Source organism: Coturnix japonica, chromosome 1 (assembly GCF_054131305.1).
Source record: "Coturnix japonica strain WE chromosome 1, WE-NBRP24, whole genome shotgun sequence".
Taxonomy (NCBI): domain Eukaryota; kingdom Metazoa; phylum Chordata; class Aves; order Galliformes; family Phasianidae; genus Coturnix; species Coturnix japonica.
The window spans coordinates 79165829-79180965 of NC_140663.1; the positions used below are offsets into that span (position 1 = coordinate 79165829).

At 38.6% G+C, this 15137-nt stretch overlaps 1 protein-coding gene across 2 annotated transcripts in view; it reads left to right on the plus strand.

Annotated features, from left to right (window-relative positions):
- ALCAM (activated leukocyte cell adhesion molecule) overlaps positions 1-15137 on the plus strand; it is a 114453-nt gene that overhangs the window by 68755 nt on the left and 30561 nt on the right. For both annotated transcript variants that reach the window (XM_085546146.1, XM_085546145.1), the window contains exons 2-3: positions 11806-11906; positions 14423-14642. In XM_085546146.1, coding sequence (XP_085402272.1) covers positions 11806-11906; positions 14423-14642 — 321 coding nt within the window. The remainder of the gene's footprint in view (positions 1-11805; positions 11907-14422; positions 14643-15137) is intronic.

The following is a 15137-nucleotide window of genomic DNA, read 5'->3' on the forward strand; positions in this document are numbered from 1 at the left end:
AATAAGTGGACGGTCCTTATATGTTAAGTTATATTGGAAAATCATTTAACACTGTCAGCTAATCTACCAGATTTGACTTGCAGATGAGTGGTCCTTTCCAGCTTTGTTTTATATATGAAGCAATATTTTAAGCTCTTTTTTTTATTTTTTTTTAAAGACTATTTTCTTTTGTGTGTAAATTCTTTATTAAGGCATCTGATGCTACCTTATGTATACATGCTCTTATGTTAATATATACAAGGTTGAAACAGACCAAGATATGAGTCATCATTTTTTCCTCAAATAAGTAATTTCAAATAGAAGTGATAGGAACGGATTTCACTTCATGCAGTTATTGCTTTGTGCTCAGCACACCTGTTAATTTTCAGGATACCGATAAAGACAGACAAAGACAAAACTTTCAGAAATGAAGGTGCTGCTGATTTTTTCCTGTTCTGGAAAGGAAGAGCACATCTGTTTCAGCTCATCCTCCTTCAGCAGCAGACAGTTGCCACTACCAATGCTGACTACAGGCATCTGTGAAATTTGAAAGGCTGTGTCTGTTAGGAGCCCATTAAATCTAAAGAAGGCCTCAAAGGAACTGTCAGTCACTTATTTTAGCATAAATCATAAGGATTTATCACATTATACTTTCAATGAGCTTTTCCCCCCCTCACACCTATGTTATTGTGCCATCAGCAAAATGATAGGTCTTGTCTCTAGGTAACAAAGACCCATTGATGATTCCAGTGAAGCTGTATTAATGTCATCTATGTCGCTTTGTCATCTCCCTTATCAGTAGGGAACGCAATTGGAAAACAGATGTAGCAGGTAAAAGCCTATCGTCAGCTGGGGGGATTTCCACTGAACCAGAGCTGTGCGATGCACAGGAAACCGAAACTTTCCATTTGCCACTCACTGGACATTTTCTGTTTACAGCAGGTATATCTTATTCAATCCACACAGAGCTATGGAAGGATAAGCTTGTCCTTTATCTCTGCCCTTTCAAGCTGCAAAGTCTAAGATGTTTGGTTTTTTTAATGTGGGTTTTTGTGGGTTTTTTTTTTGGTGGTGTTTAATTCATGTTTTTCACTGTAAATGAGCTCGTTCACAGGAAAAAAAAGAACCACCTGTACACATTATTGACAGGTTTTGGTTAGTCCTGCTAGTTGAATCTATCTCATTTGTAAATACGCATTGCTAAGAGCAGCAAACGGAGCAGGATTGGCAACTCCGACTGTAGAATGGAAGTGCTGCAGAGCACTACATTGTACAAGTTTCTTTCAGGTGGCTGTGTCAGCAGTGTCATGGGGAAGTTGCACTCTATGCATCTGAAATTTGCCAATCAAACTTCTATTAACTAAATATTTTATATTTTATTGGAATATAAGGGATGGTTAATGAATCAATGTGTTCACAGCTTTTGCAAATGCTTCAAAGCTCTTTTTAAGAAAGAAAAGACAAAATGATGCCTTTTCCAAATAGATTATGCTCTACTTGCTCAAAAGGCTGTTTTGCTGTAGAGGAGGGTGCTGATACCAGACAGCAAGCCAATGGCAGAATGAGGTCACGAACCACAGAACAGATTTTCACAAGTAAGCAAATGCCCTAATAGTGGTAGGAATGAGATTTTCACATCTGGAACATTCCAAGTATTAGCTAAGTCCTTTTTCTTTGTTTGATGATTACTTGTCAGAGCAAACCATGATTTGAAGTAGAGGAACAAGTGTGGTTTAAACAAAAACAAAAAACATTATATATAAAGATTACTGATATTAGGTTAGGTACTAATTTTCAATGGGAAAATATCCAAGAGACTGGAAGAAGGGGAGTGCTTCTTCCCAAAAGGAGGACTATAGACAGGATGCAGAAAGTTGTCTAAAAGCTGTGCCTGTTGTCATGATACTCTTGCTTAATAGGACTGCAGTGGCACTGATTTAACTGCTACTAATTTTTCTATTTCTTTGTTTTATTTAAACCACACTTGTTCCTCTACTTCAAATCATGGTTTGCTCTGACAAGTAATCATCAAACAAAGAAAAAGGACTTAGCTAATACTTGGAATGTTCCAGATGTGAAAATCTCATTCCTACCACTATTAGGGTCTTTGCTTTATATATGCTTTTGCTCATACTTTGCAAAGTGGTCCTCTGATTTGCTTTCTTTCTTTTTTAATTTACTCTTGAAAGTCCTTCATGCTTAAGCAAAATGTGTGTGTTTTGTAGAGTATGTATTTTATAAAACATTAATAGTTTGTAAGTTGTCACTAAGCAGTTCAATACCTTTCACGTGAATACCTTTTATGTGCCTTTATACAGGGAAGAATGGGTAGTTTTGTTAACTGTATCTGCCAAACCATAGATATATTAACCATATTGTTTTCACTAAAGTGGAAGTAGAGAAGGTGCAGAGAGTGGGGGAAAACAGCCAGCTTTAATACTGCTGGTGGCTCTGTGAAGGCGACCATGGAGCTCTTCCGTGTACTGATGGGGAATATGTATATTCAGGATCAGACAACTTTTGATGCTGTGACTTTTGTAGGCTTTCTCACTTTTGTTTGATCCCAGGGGAGAGATAATGATACTTACAGGCTACTTTTCCAAAGCTGAGAAATTGCTTATTTTCTCTTTGCTTTCATGGAACAGTTAAAGCATACCTTTCTCAGTGCAGATTCTAAAAAATTCCCCAAAACTAAACAGACATCTGCTCTTTTGTCGTCCTTTCTGTTTATGTGTCTTCACTGACCAAAATCTAAGGGGGAGTACGTGGAAGAAACTTGTTTTCCAGTGTTTTCCATAGGTAGAAAAGAGCACCCTGGTAAGGGACTTTGGTGCATTACTCACATTTTTTATTAAACGGTGAACACAGTGAAGCTTTAGCGCAGTACTGGACTGCACCTTCCTAGGAACAGTAGTTGACAAAGTGGGAAAGCAATGGCCCCTCCTTGCAGTGTTGTGGTTGCTTTTCACTATTGTGATCCTGCACAGGCCAATGGGAAGAGGTTCATATTTGAGTGCAGCAAAATCCCAGACATGAGATGAGAACCAGTCTGTGTTCACTTCCATGAAGAATTGAGTAGGTTTTGGTCCCCGCTGCTGCCTGCACAGCAATATCTTCAGCACAGCCACAGCTGCACCCTCCTTATCAGGGCTTCTCCCCATGGTGAAGAAGCTCAGCAAGGAGAGGGGGACACAAGAGGCCGAGTCCAGCGTCCTCCTTCAAAGCATCTTCTCCTTTTTTATGCTGCTAACTTGACATTGACTTAAAATCTAGGGTGGCAGAGTAATATATTTTTGCAGCACCAAAACAAAATATCTCATAATTTTGATATGAAAAACATATGCTTTTAGCCTTATATTCAGCATTTATATATAAATTATATGCTTTTCCTGCTCTATTAGCCTGTGGGTATATTGATCCACACTGTCAATATTAGGTTATGAAGAAGTAAGAGGGCCAGAGCTTAATTTAGTACACTTTCTATTGGCCTTTTAAAAAATACATAAAAGCAAAAAACAAAGGGAAAAAAAAAAAAGGATTCATGGCAAAATAGGATTTTAGAGCGTTTTAGGTTTTATTTTTGAACTACAGATTTTATTTAACTTAATCGAAACTTCTAAGTCCCTTTAAGCTATTGAATACTTGGCAACACTGCTGATTAGCATAACAAGAAGGTGAAAAATAATTGGAGTAGTTTCAGCAAATGGAAAAGCATTTTGGAAGGGTTGGTGGGAAGCTGAAGAGTAGGATGCTGTGGGAACAATCACAAGCTAACCTTGAAAAGGCAGAGAAATTTCATCACATTAAAGGGGTTTTTCTGATTCCATTTTACCCAATTAGTTGTATCCTTTAAAGTTGAAACTCCTGGCAGTATTGACTCAGGAACTGTTTTTCTGCATTTTGCTGCTCATCTCTTGGCAGACAGCTTATATCGTCAAACCTTGGTAAGCTACAGCTCACTGCCTTGACAGATGTGCTGAAATACTTAAAAAATAAATAAAAGAAATTGTACCATATGTTGATAACCATTTAAATAATTCTCAAATTCCCAATATATTTTAAAAAAAGCCCTACGTGTACACACACAAAAATAAACCTTGCAGGTAATCAGTTCCTTTATTCACTGCTCCATCTGAAACAGAAGAACCTGCTAGAAGATGTGTTGGCCATCCTACCCCTTCCTCTGAATTACAACTTGCCAATGTTATCTTTTAACACAATTCCACCAGCTTCTTGTGGAAGCTTCATTTCTACTAACCTTATGCTAATTCAAGAATTTTAAGTAGATATAATCTTTCTTATGTCATGTTTGAAGGTATTTGCTTAGAATTACACTACATTTTTTTCCTTCTTACAGTATATATGTGATTTTTTAAACCTGTAAGATTTACTCAAGGAACTTTAAAATTTATACCCACAAATCCAGAATTAGTGTGACACTGTTCTGAGCTTAAAGCTTCCTTTGAAATAGTGTCAGTAGAAGGCCATTAAAATCACAGGTAGTGTTTTGTGGGGTGTTTGTTTTGTGGAAAAAAGCCTAGGACTTTCCCACTGAGATCAAATTTTGCTGTCCCATACCATGCAAAGGCATGCGTTTTCTTTCCTTCAGTAAATTTTGGGCTTTCTTAATTTAAAAGGGACTGGATTAAAAAGCAAAGATGTACTTACTGCTCCCAAGCAAACTTGAGCCTTGCTGGTCCAAATTCACTGCTATTGCTCTTGGCAATTTCCTTTGTCTTCTTGGAGCTATGTGCTGGAACAGTGCCTGATGTGGAACAGTAAGAAGGCTTGTGTGTTAATACAAATAATTCATTTTGCAGTGCATTTCTGCGTTGTTTGCTGGGCTTTCAACTACTCATTTGATTTCAAGCTTTGCAGGTGCTAGTGCTAGGAACAGTTTTTGTATGTAGCTTCAAAGCTTGCTGACTCTGAAATCAGTGTCCTTTTTACTTTAAATGCATTATTGTTGTTACTTAATAAAGGGCACTTGAATTTTAAACTCATTGAATATGCGCAAATTTATTTTGCCTATTAAATATTCTAGAAATGTTTGGGTGCTTATATTACTACTGTCATGATCATTGCCTAATGCATATGAAGGTCCTAAGTCAACAAATTTCTTAGTCATAATTATTTGTAAGCAATTTAGGAGTTTTGCTACATTCAACCTGAAGCTTTTCTTCTGTGCATTCTCTGGTAACAATATAAATGTTCAGAGGAATGCTCAGTGTGAACCACATGAAGGCAAAGCTCACAGTACTGATAACCCTGTAACTGCATGCTTTAGAATCTTCCACAAAGCCATCTGCCCTTGGAAGTATGCCATTTTCTGCCTTGCTGATGGAAATTTCCCTCAAACTTCCCAAAAGCTTGTATTAAAATCATTCCAAGTCAAGCTATGAGGGAAGCTTGCATGAAGAGAGCATATAGATAGGAAAGCAGTAGTCAGGTGTGGGAGGTGAGGAAAATAGCTGCCCAAACAGTGAAGCAGCTGAATATTCAGTGAAATAACTATCAGTTGAGTCTGGCTTGCAAACAATCATGTACTACCCAGAGTCTTACATGGCTTCATTGCAGGACTTCAAAAATTGTGATTAAAGTGCTCACTGGGATTTTGTATGATTGTTCTGCCTAAACACAGAGAGATCCCAGAGACCCTTAAGATGAGCTCACTTAATAGAAAACTCTGGTTCCCGTGCCAAACATGAGTGGCTGAACTGCAGGGCAAAGTACCAGGCATTAGCCTCTGTTCTCTTGACCAGAAATGGAAGGTTTCTTTGTTGATAATGTACAACCTGGGTCACGTGTGGCAGATTATCTGAGCTAGTTTCTAGTTATAGCCGGTCTATTTGTATTGATAAGAAAGATTATAAATGGTTTAGTTAGAATGTGAGAAAAGTAGAAGTGTAGGGTCCATAGGAGAAATAATTTTCAAATCATATAGACCAGCTTATTTTAGGATGTGAAATGGCAAAACGAAAATTGTGTGAGCTTGACAACATTTTGAAGGTTTAACATTACTTGGTTTTTTGTTTTGTTTTGTTTTTTAATTTCTGGCTTAAAACAAAAGATCTCTCCCAGCATCTCATGCCACATGCAACTTTTCCACTGCAACCTCTATGATTTGATTCCAGATAAAGTATAGGCCTGTTATCACCCTTTTCACAGCTATGAATTTTTCAGTGTTTTGGTTTTTTCTACTTCATGGGAAGTGTTGATGTGTTTACTTGAGATTTTTACCCAATTTTATAAGGAAAACCTCTGATATTTAAACAACCATACTGCTGTATATAAAGATATACTTAAAGTCTGTTGACGTTTGGTACTATCCTCCTCTGGTATTATCAGTATCTCTTAATATTACATACTCTGCCCGTTTCCTGATCAGTACTAACTGATGTCTTGATTTTCCTGGGTGGCAAGTCCCATCTCCCTAATTTACAATTTCTCTTGCCAAAATTAGCACTAAGCGCATAAGTGATCCTGTTTGAGTTCTACAGTTTGTATCTTTAGAGCTGTGTAGGTGTTTCTTTGAGCAGCTTGTCAAAAAGGAAGTTCAGCATCTTTCAAAATCACAACCATGTTTTGAGTTGGGTCTTCCAGAGGGAAGGAAAAAAAAAAAGGATGTGCATTCTCATTCAGTTATTTCACATCTTCAAAGAGCTCAAGCAAGCACTGAGGCTTCCAAAGGGTAATTGCCATCCATTGCGTCAGTGCTTCTGAGATGATAAAGGATTTTCTTTTTTTTTTTTGTCCTTTGGTGTTAAAATTGTCTGCACTCTAATGTTATTCAGAATTTAAAAATCTTTGAAGGAATGATGTGGTAAAGAGCAAGAAACCTTTCAAGTTATGTTATGTTGTTTTAAAAGCATGTTACATTAAATACTTCTGGGTATGTTTGTGTGTAGTTAGTTTCCATCTTGGGTAATGCTGATGATTCTCTTGAAACTAAAAGACCTTTTGAAGGCTTGGTCGCCAGTGGGTGGGTTTGTTTCAGTACATAAATTAGAGAAGAAATGTGCTGTCCATATTAGATAAGATGAAAAGCTGACAGGAGGGAGGTCATCCTTCTCAGCCCTGGTGAGGCTACACCTGCAGCACTGTGCCCAGTTCTTGGCCCATCCATTATAAACACAGTACTTGAGAGAGTTCAGCGAAGGGCCACTCTCTTAATTTTCTCTCTAAATGCTGCTTGTAATTAAATGTAACATATTTTTCAGAGTTAAAAGCACTGTATAAAGCATTATTGGCATCACCAGTTGGGAGAGGAAGTACCTTCTGTCAAGTCCTGTTTCTTTCATTCAGGGCTGGATAGTTCTTGCTAATACTTTTTGCAATGTACCAACACCCTCCTGTCATTCAAATACTGCTTTGTCAGTAGAATAAAATACTGATAATAAGAGGTGTTTTTCTGATCTTAAGAACATGCAGTTACTGTTTTTGTGAAGTACTGATGCTTTCTGGGTGGTACATAAAATTATGCTCAAAAGGACCTCTGTATAGCTGTATGCCTGAAAACCCCTTAGGAAGTGGAGGGAAAGAAGAGAGAAAAATACATCTGTGACTACTTCAGAGTTGATAATAAGTAACTTAATACAATCTTAGTTTCATTAGGCAAATCTTTTTTAGCCCACAATGTAACCTGGGCTAGCTGGAGTGCAAAATCTCAAGTAAAGATCTGGAGTGCCAAATTTAACTGTCGCTTTCTGAAGTAGGCACTAAATAAGCATAATAGCTAGTTACTTTGGACACATCCATTCTGGAAGCTGTGAATTGACCTTCTCTGCTCACTAGCATGCAGAGCTTCTGCTGAGAGCTGTGAAGAACAGTCATGGCCAGTGAATCCTGCTATCCTCAAATAATGAGACCTTGCTGCTTTGGTCCAGGAAAAGGAATGGTAAGCATCACTGCTGGACCTTGCAGAAGCATCAGTAGTAAATCATCAGGTATAGAAGGAAAATATAGGATGCGTATGTACATGTAAAGTATCATTCAAACTGCTGGACCTGGCTGTTGAGGGAGGCTGTGTTTGTCCAGGTTTCTGTTACTTTACTGAGTAGAAGTTAGCTGCACTTTAAGGCAGCTGAGCATCCAGATGAAGATGTGTTTTTTGGCAGTAGCTCTGCTAGTCGTAGATTCACTAGAGACTATGAACCTGTACCCCAAAACTATGACTAACAGAGCTACTACCAAAAAACATATCTTCATCTGGATCATCAGGTATAGTAACAGCCATCTAAGCCTCTGATCAACTAGTCAGATTTTTGGGTTTCTCACCCAAGTCTACAGGTAGTAACTGCTCAGTTCCTCCCTTGGCCAGGCCATGCAGAGAGGAGGACAAAAGGAGATTCTGGTTAGTACTGCTGCGGGGCAGTAAAAAGCCATGCAATTAATAGCACCAGCAGCAAAAGTAATCTCGATTTAGCAGTGTCCTGCTGGGATCTTTGCTGACTTGAAATACCTTCTGATGCTGCCATTTTCTTCCCTTGTTTGAACTCACATGGGAAGGTTTAATCAAGCTCAAAGGGTTGTTTCTTCAGTGCTGGATCAAAGGGGAAATGAGTTAAGAATCACCTGAGCCTGCACGGACCTGGATGTAAAGAAGGGGCATGAAAGTCATCTGGATTCACTCAGAATGTAGCCGTGACTACTTATATGTAGTTCAGTAGAGCTTTGTCTAGCATATGGGGGAAGAAATCCTGCCTCTGAATTAGCATTGTTATCAAAAACACTGGCTCAATTTTAGAAGATAAAATCGGAAACTCATGTAGGGGAGCTGGCTGAGGTCTTGATTAGCTGTGGAAAGATGTATCAGAAATGCAGGGAGTGGTGGCCGGTGACCTCTTGTTGTATTATCCCTTACAGTTGCTTTTGCCCCCTACTGAAGTTAATGAGATACAAGGGCTGTGACATTGACCCTATGTGATGTTAGGTCATGTGGCAATTTGTATTTGTAGGTCCCTTTTTCTTTGCCTTCAAACAAGCTGGAACTGATTGTGGGGGGGCAGAGAGAGGGGTAAAGGTTAGAATCATCTTGTAGTTAAGCAGTCGTTTTCTTCTATTTTCCTATTTATCCCACCCATTTGCAAATGTATCAGATAGCTACAAAAAGAGATTTCTCATTTTGTTGAGAGGCTTTTGTTAGTTTGTTTTCTAATGTATAGCTTTGCAAAGTAGTTTTGCAGTTATTACTGCAGTTCCTGCTGTGAAAGTTTGCAGTTATTCAACTTCTATGCACTCCTCACATGCCCTAGATTTTTTCTTACATAAAAGGGAGGACATTTGCTACAGGACCTTTTGTATTTTTTTAAAGTCTGTTTCCTTTTATTTAAGTAAAGCCCATCTTTTTCTGGTTCTGTTAACAAATTCCTAGAAAACAGTATGGTTTTAATTTTGACAATTTATGGCAAGACGTGATTTTGTATGGGTTTTGTCTATTTGAAGGGATACATTTCAGATGAAAGAATTCTTCTATAACCAGAGGCCAGGCTTTCCATTTATCAGGGCATTCATTGATTACCTGCTCTGAATGCTATAAACGTAAATCCTTTCCAGAAGCAGTTTCATTCACATTCCTGGGGTATTTGGTGGTGTACGCTTGTTACCTTAGCAACTTGCAGGGGTTAAATGATTGCCTAGGAGAGAACGGTGAAGAACAGTCTTACAGATCCCACAGGGTTATTTTGTTTTCCCCTGATGACAGAGAGTATCTGCTAGCAGAAGGAGCAGTTTCTGGTTTTCCATGTGATGCAAAATACCATTGCAGAATTTCAAATTGCTGGTGGTGTTGCTTGGAATTTGAATGAGCGCTAACATGGTTACCAATGGAATAAGTATTTGCAGTTCTCTTATAAATTTGCGCCCATGGGAGAGAGGAATTAAAAAGGACTGTTTTCTAGTTCTGGCCGGAATGAGCATTAGGATTCAGACTGCAAAGCTGAAGTTGTGTGGTCCCCCTCTTGAAGATCAGAATGAGGATCAGAGCAAAGGAGAGTCAAGAGGAGAAAATTTGTTCCCATTTTGAATTTTATTTCCATTTTCAGCTTGATTTCATGAAACATCAGTCCTATTTCGTTAAAGTTAGCTGCTTCCATCACAAGTCTTTGCTTCATTTGTGGTGTGCACTTATTCAGCACCATCTAGTGGACCAACTCTATTTCAGTGTAGCAAACAGCTGGTCTTGGCAAACTGTAGCAAATACAAAATGCAGTCTTGATAATGTGAATTATGTGCCCAAAACATGTTTGTGACCAATTACGAACCAAATAAGATTAGCAGTCATTTAATTGATATCGCATGCTATGAAGAAAATAAATGTTATGTTATGTGCCAGCATCACTGTCTGTTACCTCCTGAATTCCTCTAGTCTATCAAGCCTGAGCTTGCTGGACTGTTTCTCTGCTTTGCCGTGAGATGTCATCTAGGTCTCAAGTATTACTTTAGGCACTGCCACAGAGAGTGCAGAACAGCCATGCTGTCACAGTGATACAGACAATGAGGGCTGACTGCTGCTAACCATGAGCACTGATGTCCTCACATGAGAAAAAATATTCTGGAACCTAAGATGTTGGCAAGGATTTCACTGTTTGAGTCTTTGAAAAGATATGAAAAAGGCAATTCTATTACAAAGTCTTCCTGTGAAGTATGTATGCAGAAGGCAAGAGAATTGCCAGATCGTCTCTGTTGCTTCAGGACTTGTGAACGGATCAGGGTCTCTGTTCGGGTCACGGAACAGGTTCACTGTGCACATTCTCTAGCACAAGCAAGGGCTGAATCTCCAAAACAATAAACACCTGTTACAAAGAACTGGGTGTTTCTTCAGCCTGGGCTGCATCACCCAGCATCTCACTGCTCTCTCTTCAGTAAGGCTGATCTGGCAGTAAGCGAGCACTGGAGGCCAAACCAGAACCTCCCAGTGGCGTGTTGGTAGGGCTATGGTGTAAGGAGTTCTTGGCTTTTCCAAGAGCTGAGGTGACTGCTGAAGATGGAAGCAAAGCAATGATGTGTAGTGAAGTCACAGTGAATTCACTGAGTTGTATCATCTTCGCTTTATACTTCTTTGCATTCTTACAGTTCTTTACATTAGGGACTGTTGATTTTTTTTCAGTCTGCATGTCTTGGACAATGAAAATAAAAATAAGTGGGTCAGTTCTACCCTGTGAATCGTGTGCATTAGCACAATAACACTGTGCTGAGGTTTCTAAAAAGCTATTTGTAAATAATTCATGGAAGCATTTCACTTCAGTTTTCCAAAGCCTCCATGAGCAGACTTTTTTGTTCCCCATGTTTAAGGAAATGTAGCACTTAAACAGCACACTCTTTTTCTTTCTTTTCTACGTTTTCACAGCATAGTGTAGCACAGCAGTCAGAATAATGCCTGTCTGCTGGCTTCACCACAGCAGGACATTGCAACATAACCTTTCTGGGCACAAAAGACCAATTTCTGAGATAAGGAAAATAAATATATGGGGATTTCCCTTTTCAGATATAGAGTTTGGAACAATACCCACGAATGCTGATTGTAGTGTATGTGTTCATCGAGCTGAACAAGTGAAATGCTGTTGGAAAATTCACTTGGCTCCCAGTAGCTGCAGCATGAAAAGGGCTGAGAAAAGATGTAGTGTTTAAGTGACCTGAGTTAGTGGCAGGAATCCTGTTTTCTTAGAGGTTTGGGGGAAAATCCTATATGCTGGAAAATAACCACTTACAAAGGACGTGGCTCTTCTTTTGTAGTAGCTGTGAAACAAACTTTTACATATTGAAAGTCAAGAGAATATATTCATTATTTCCTTTTTTTTTTTTTTTTTCTCTCTGTTTCTCTTCTAGCTCTGGGATTGTATACAGTAAACGCAGTATATGGAGACACTATTACTATGCCTTGTCGTCTAGAAGTACCAGACGGTCTGATGTTTGGAAAATGGAAATATGTAAGTATAGCTTAGGTTTTTATTCAATAGAGCTCGTATAAGAAAATGTGCATTTTTTGTGTGTGAGTCTACAAAGATTTCAATCCACAGGATTTCTGCCTCATATACAAAGTCACTTGTTTCTGCATTTCTGAGACTGCTAGATCCACATCCCTTCTGTCAAATATATATGAGAGTATTGAGAAATTAATCTCATTATTCAAGAGAAATAATTATTGGGCAATCGTCTGCCAACCTGCGTTAGAAATCTGGCATGTTATCCTGTGGTATCTCACTTGCTCGACAGAGCCACCGTTGTGCATTTGAATGCTTTTGAAGCAGGCTGCCTGAGGCAGGGCGTGCTTCATCCCTCGGAAAATGCTGTCCCCATGCTCGGTTGATGTGATAGTTGTCTGAACAGCACTGTTTCATGGCTGAGTGTATTTTATGCACAGTGAATAGTGTAGAGCTGACCTTAGCAGAGTTGCAGTGGTCTCCTGCTTGTTTTCCCTTGCCTCTTCAAGTTGATCTAAATCTCCTCTCTTGTTCTGCTGTTACCAGCAGTAACAGGTGATTATTTCTCTGACATCGGATTTAAAATTATGTAGTCCTCTCTTTTTAAATGGTATCCACTAGCATATTTTAAGGCAGAACAATGTGCAGTTAACGTGTCACCCCCCTGCCTCTTTCCCTCATCGCTACAGGTTTGCAGCATTTACTGAACTTGTACACTTGTGTCCCTGTTCTGCAAACCAGTTTTGGGATGCAAAGTCACAAGTCTGAGGAGAATGTTTCCCTAAAAGGCCTAGTAAAATTGTGTCATATATTCATTCAGAAGATGCAAAGTCTGCATTTTGCAATGTTTTTTGGTGTTCTGATGTCATTTGGGAAGATAGAAGTCTATGAAGGTCGATGCAAATGATGGTGAGAAGATAGATGAAAGAAAAATTCATCTCTTTCCTATGCATTTGATTTGCTCTTCTCTACCAGTGATGAGCACCAGTCATCAAAAGGAGATACTACCACTTGTTCTAAGTGTATGGACAATTTCATACAGTACTGTCTGCTGCTGATGGAAAGGGACATTCCATGATGTTAAAAAAAAAAACAAAGCAAAAGAATTGTGACTGTATGAAATTGTTGATATAATCAATGCATGAACAAGGGAAGTTGATTCCAGTGGTAACACTGGCTTTTAGGGTGAGGGGAGTTGGTTGGTTTGTGGATGTGGTCTTTTGTTTTGGTTGTTTGCTTGTTGGATTGTTTTTTTTGTTTGTTTGTTTGTTTTTTTGGGTTTTTTTGTTTTTTGGTGTTTTTTTGGCAGTGATTATTTCAAGGGAAGAAGGGGGAACCCCATTTATGCTTAAATAGTTTGGAGCTCATTTGCACTTGACAGCCAACTTCTTTTATAAGGAGTCAAGGCAGTACTTTCTTTCCTCTGCAACAGACACTTGGAATAATCCAGGGTTTGGAAGTGGAAAAGAGAAGAAGACTATAAGGGAATTTAAGATTCACCTTAGCTGTTGTCTCCTGCTCATTGTCCTGGCTCTGACACCACTCATCTCCTGTCACAGCACTGTCGTGCTTTTGTGGGCTCTGCAGTCAAGCTGAGATATTGTGCTGGGAGCACTGTTACTATCAGTGCTGCAAGGTGCAAGGGATTAAAGAGACCTAAAACGTTTTCCAGCTCTCAGCACAGTGTTGAACGTAGAGTGGGATTTAGCCTTTCACCTCACCCTACTTAAAGGGAGACACTGTCTGTCCCTTCTCTGTACAGGGGGGTAATTGAATCCTGCACAGCTCAGCTTGTACTTTTGTCTTTATCTTAAAAAATATTTTTTTGTATGGTAGGTTTGTGTGAGGCTCTCGATTTTGTATTCCTTCTCAGGACAGCAACTGATTGATATAGGGAAGATGTCTAGAAAATGAAGTTTTTCAGATTATCCTAAAATGCATAAATAACAATATTTGATTGTATGTATATTCTTATTCCACAAACTCTTGGGTCTTTAAAAACAAAAAAGCTAAAACCTAATTTAGAATAAAATAGACAGTTATGCCTGATTAAATCCTGCATTTGGAACAAAGTCTGGCTGTCCCAGGCAAACAATATGAATATGTAAAACAATCATGAAAAAGGAAACTGAAGCTTTTGAGCCTAGCTCATTAATGCTTCTATTTCAAATGGCTTTTCTGTATACAGAGAGTCAGATGGTGCCAAAACCATCAGCCTTGATCATAGAAAGCCCTGTGTTGTGCTGCAGTTGAGCCAAAGGATTGAAATTGCTACTGCTGATGCTGTTCTCAATGTGTGTAAGAGATGGCTTAGTCTAGCTCTCATATGACACTGAATTTCTTGCTCATACAGCAGAAATTAATCAGCAAAAAAAATATATATATTATTTTTTATTACGGCTTTGTACCAATTCCAGATATTTTGGGACTTCAAAGTGAACCTGAGTGTTTATGCAAAATAGAGATGTCTATCCTTTTATTTCTTCTTCTTTTTTTTTTTTTTTTTTTTTTTTTTTTTTTAGGAAATGCCAAATGAATCTCCAGTATTTATTGCCTTCAGATCATCAACAAAAAAGAATGTACAGTATGACGATGTACCAGACTACAAAGACAGGTTGAGTCTTTCAGAAAACTATACATTATCCATCAAAAATGCAAGAATCAGTGATGAAAAGAGATTTGTATGTATGCTAGTAACAGAAGATGATGTTTCTGAGGAGCCGACGATAGTCAAAGTCTTCAGTAAGTAATCTCGTTGTTACTACTGTTAGCATTCCTCAGCATCTGAATCTTAAATTAAAGAAACTTTTGTTTAAGGGGAAGATTAAAGCCAAGAAAGTAAGCTTGGCTGAGTAAACTACTAAGACTAGCAAATTTCTGCAGCTTTCAAAATTGTAATCTACTGGTAGCATTTACGTAACAGGACTGCCTGCACTTACAGTTTATTCATGATAAGTGCTGGCTCAAAGAGAATTTTAGACTTTGATAATGACTCACTTACGTGATGTCATTTGGCCTTGGAAATGAAAAATGTAAAATTAGCATTGATTATTTTTCATTTGTTCTCTGAGTGAATTTTTCTGCAGGAGAGAAGCAGTAACTGTGTGTGCTCTGAAGTATTAGATTAGCTGAGACATTTACTGAGCTCTGAGAAGCCAGTATGCAATGGCATGACCTGTGAATGAGGAAGAGCAGAGCTAAAAAGCCAGCTGCTATCCCCTGGTGCAGTCCTGCAGG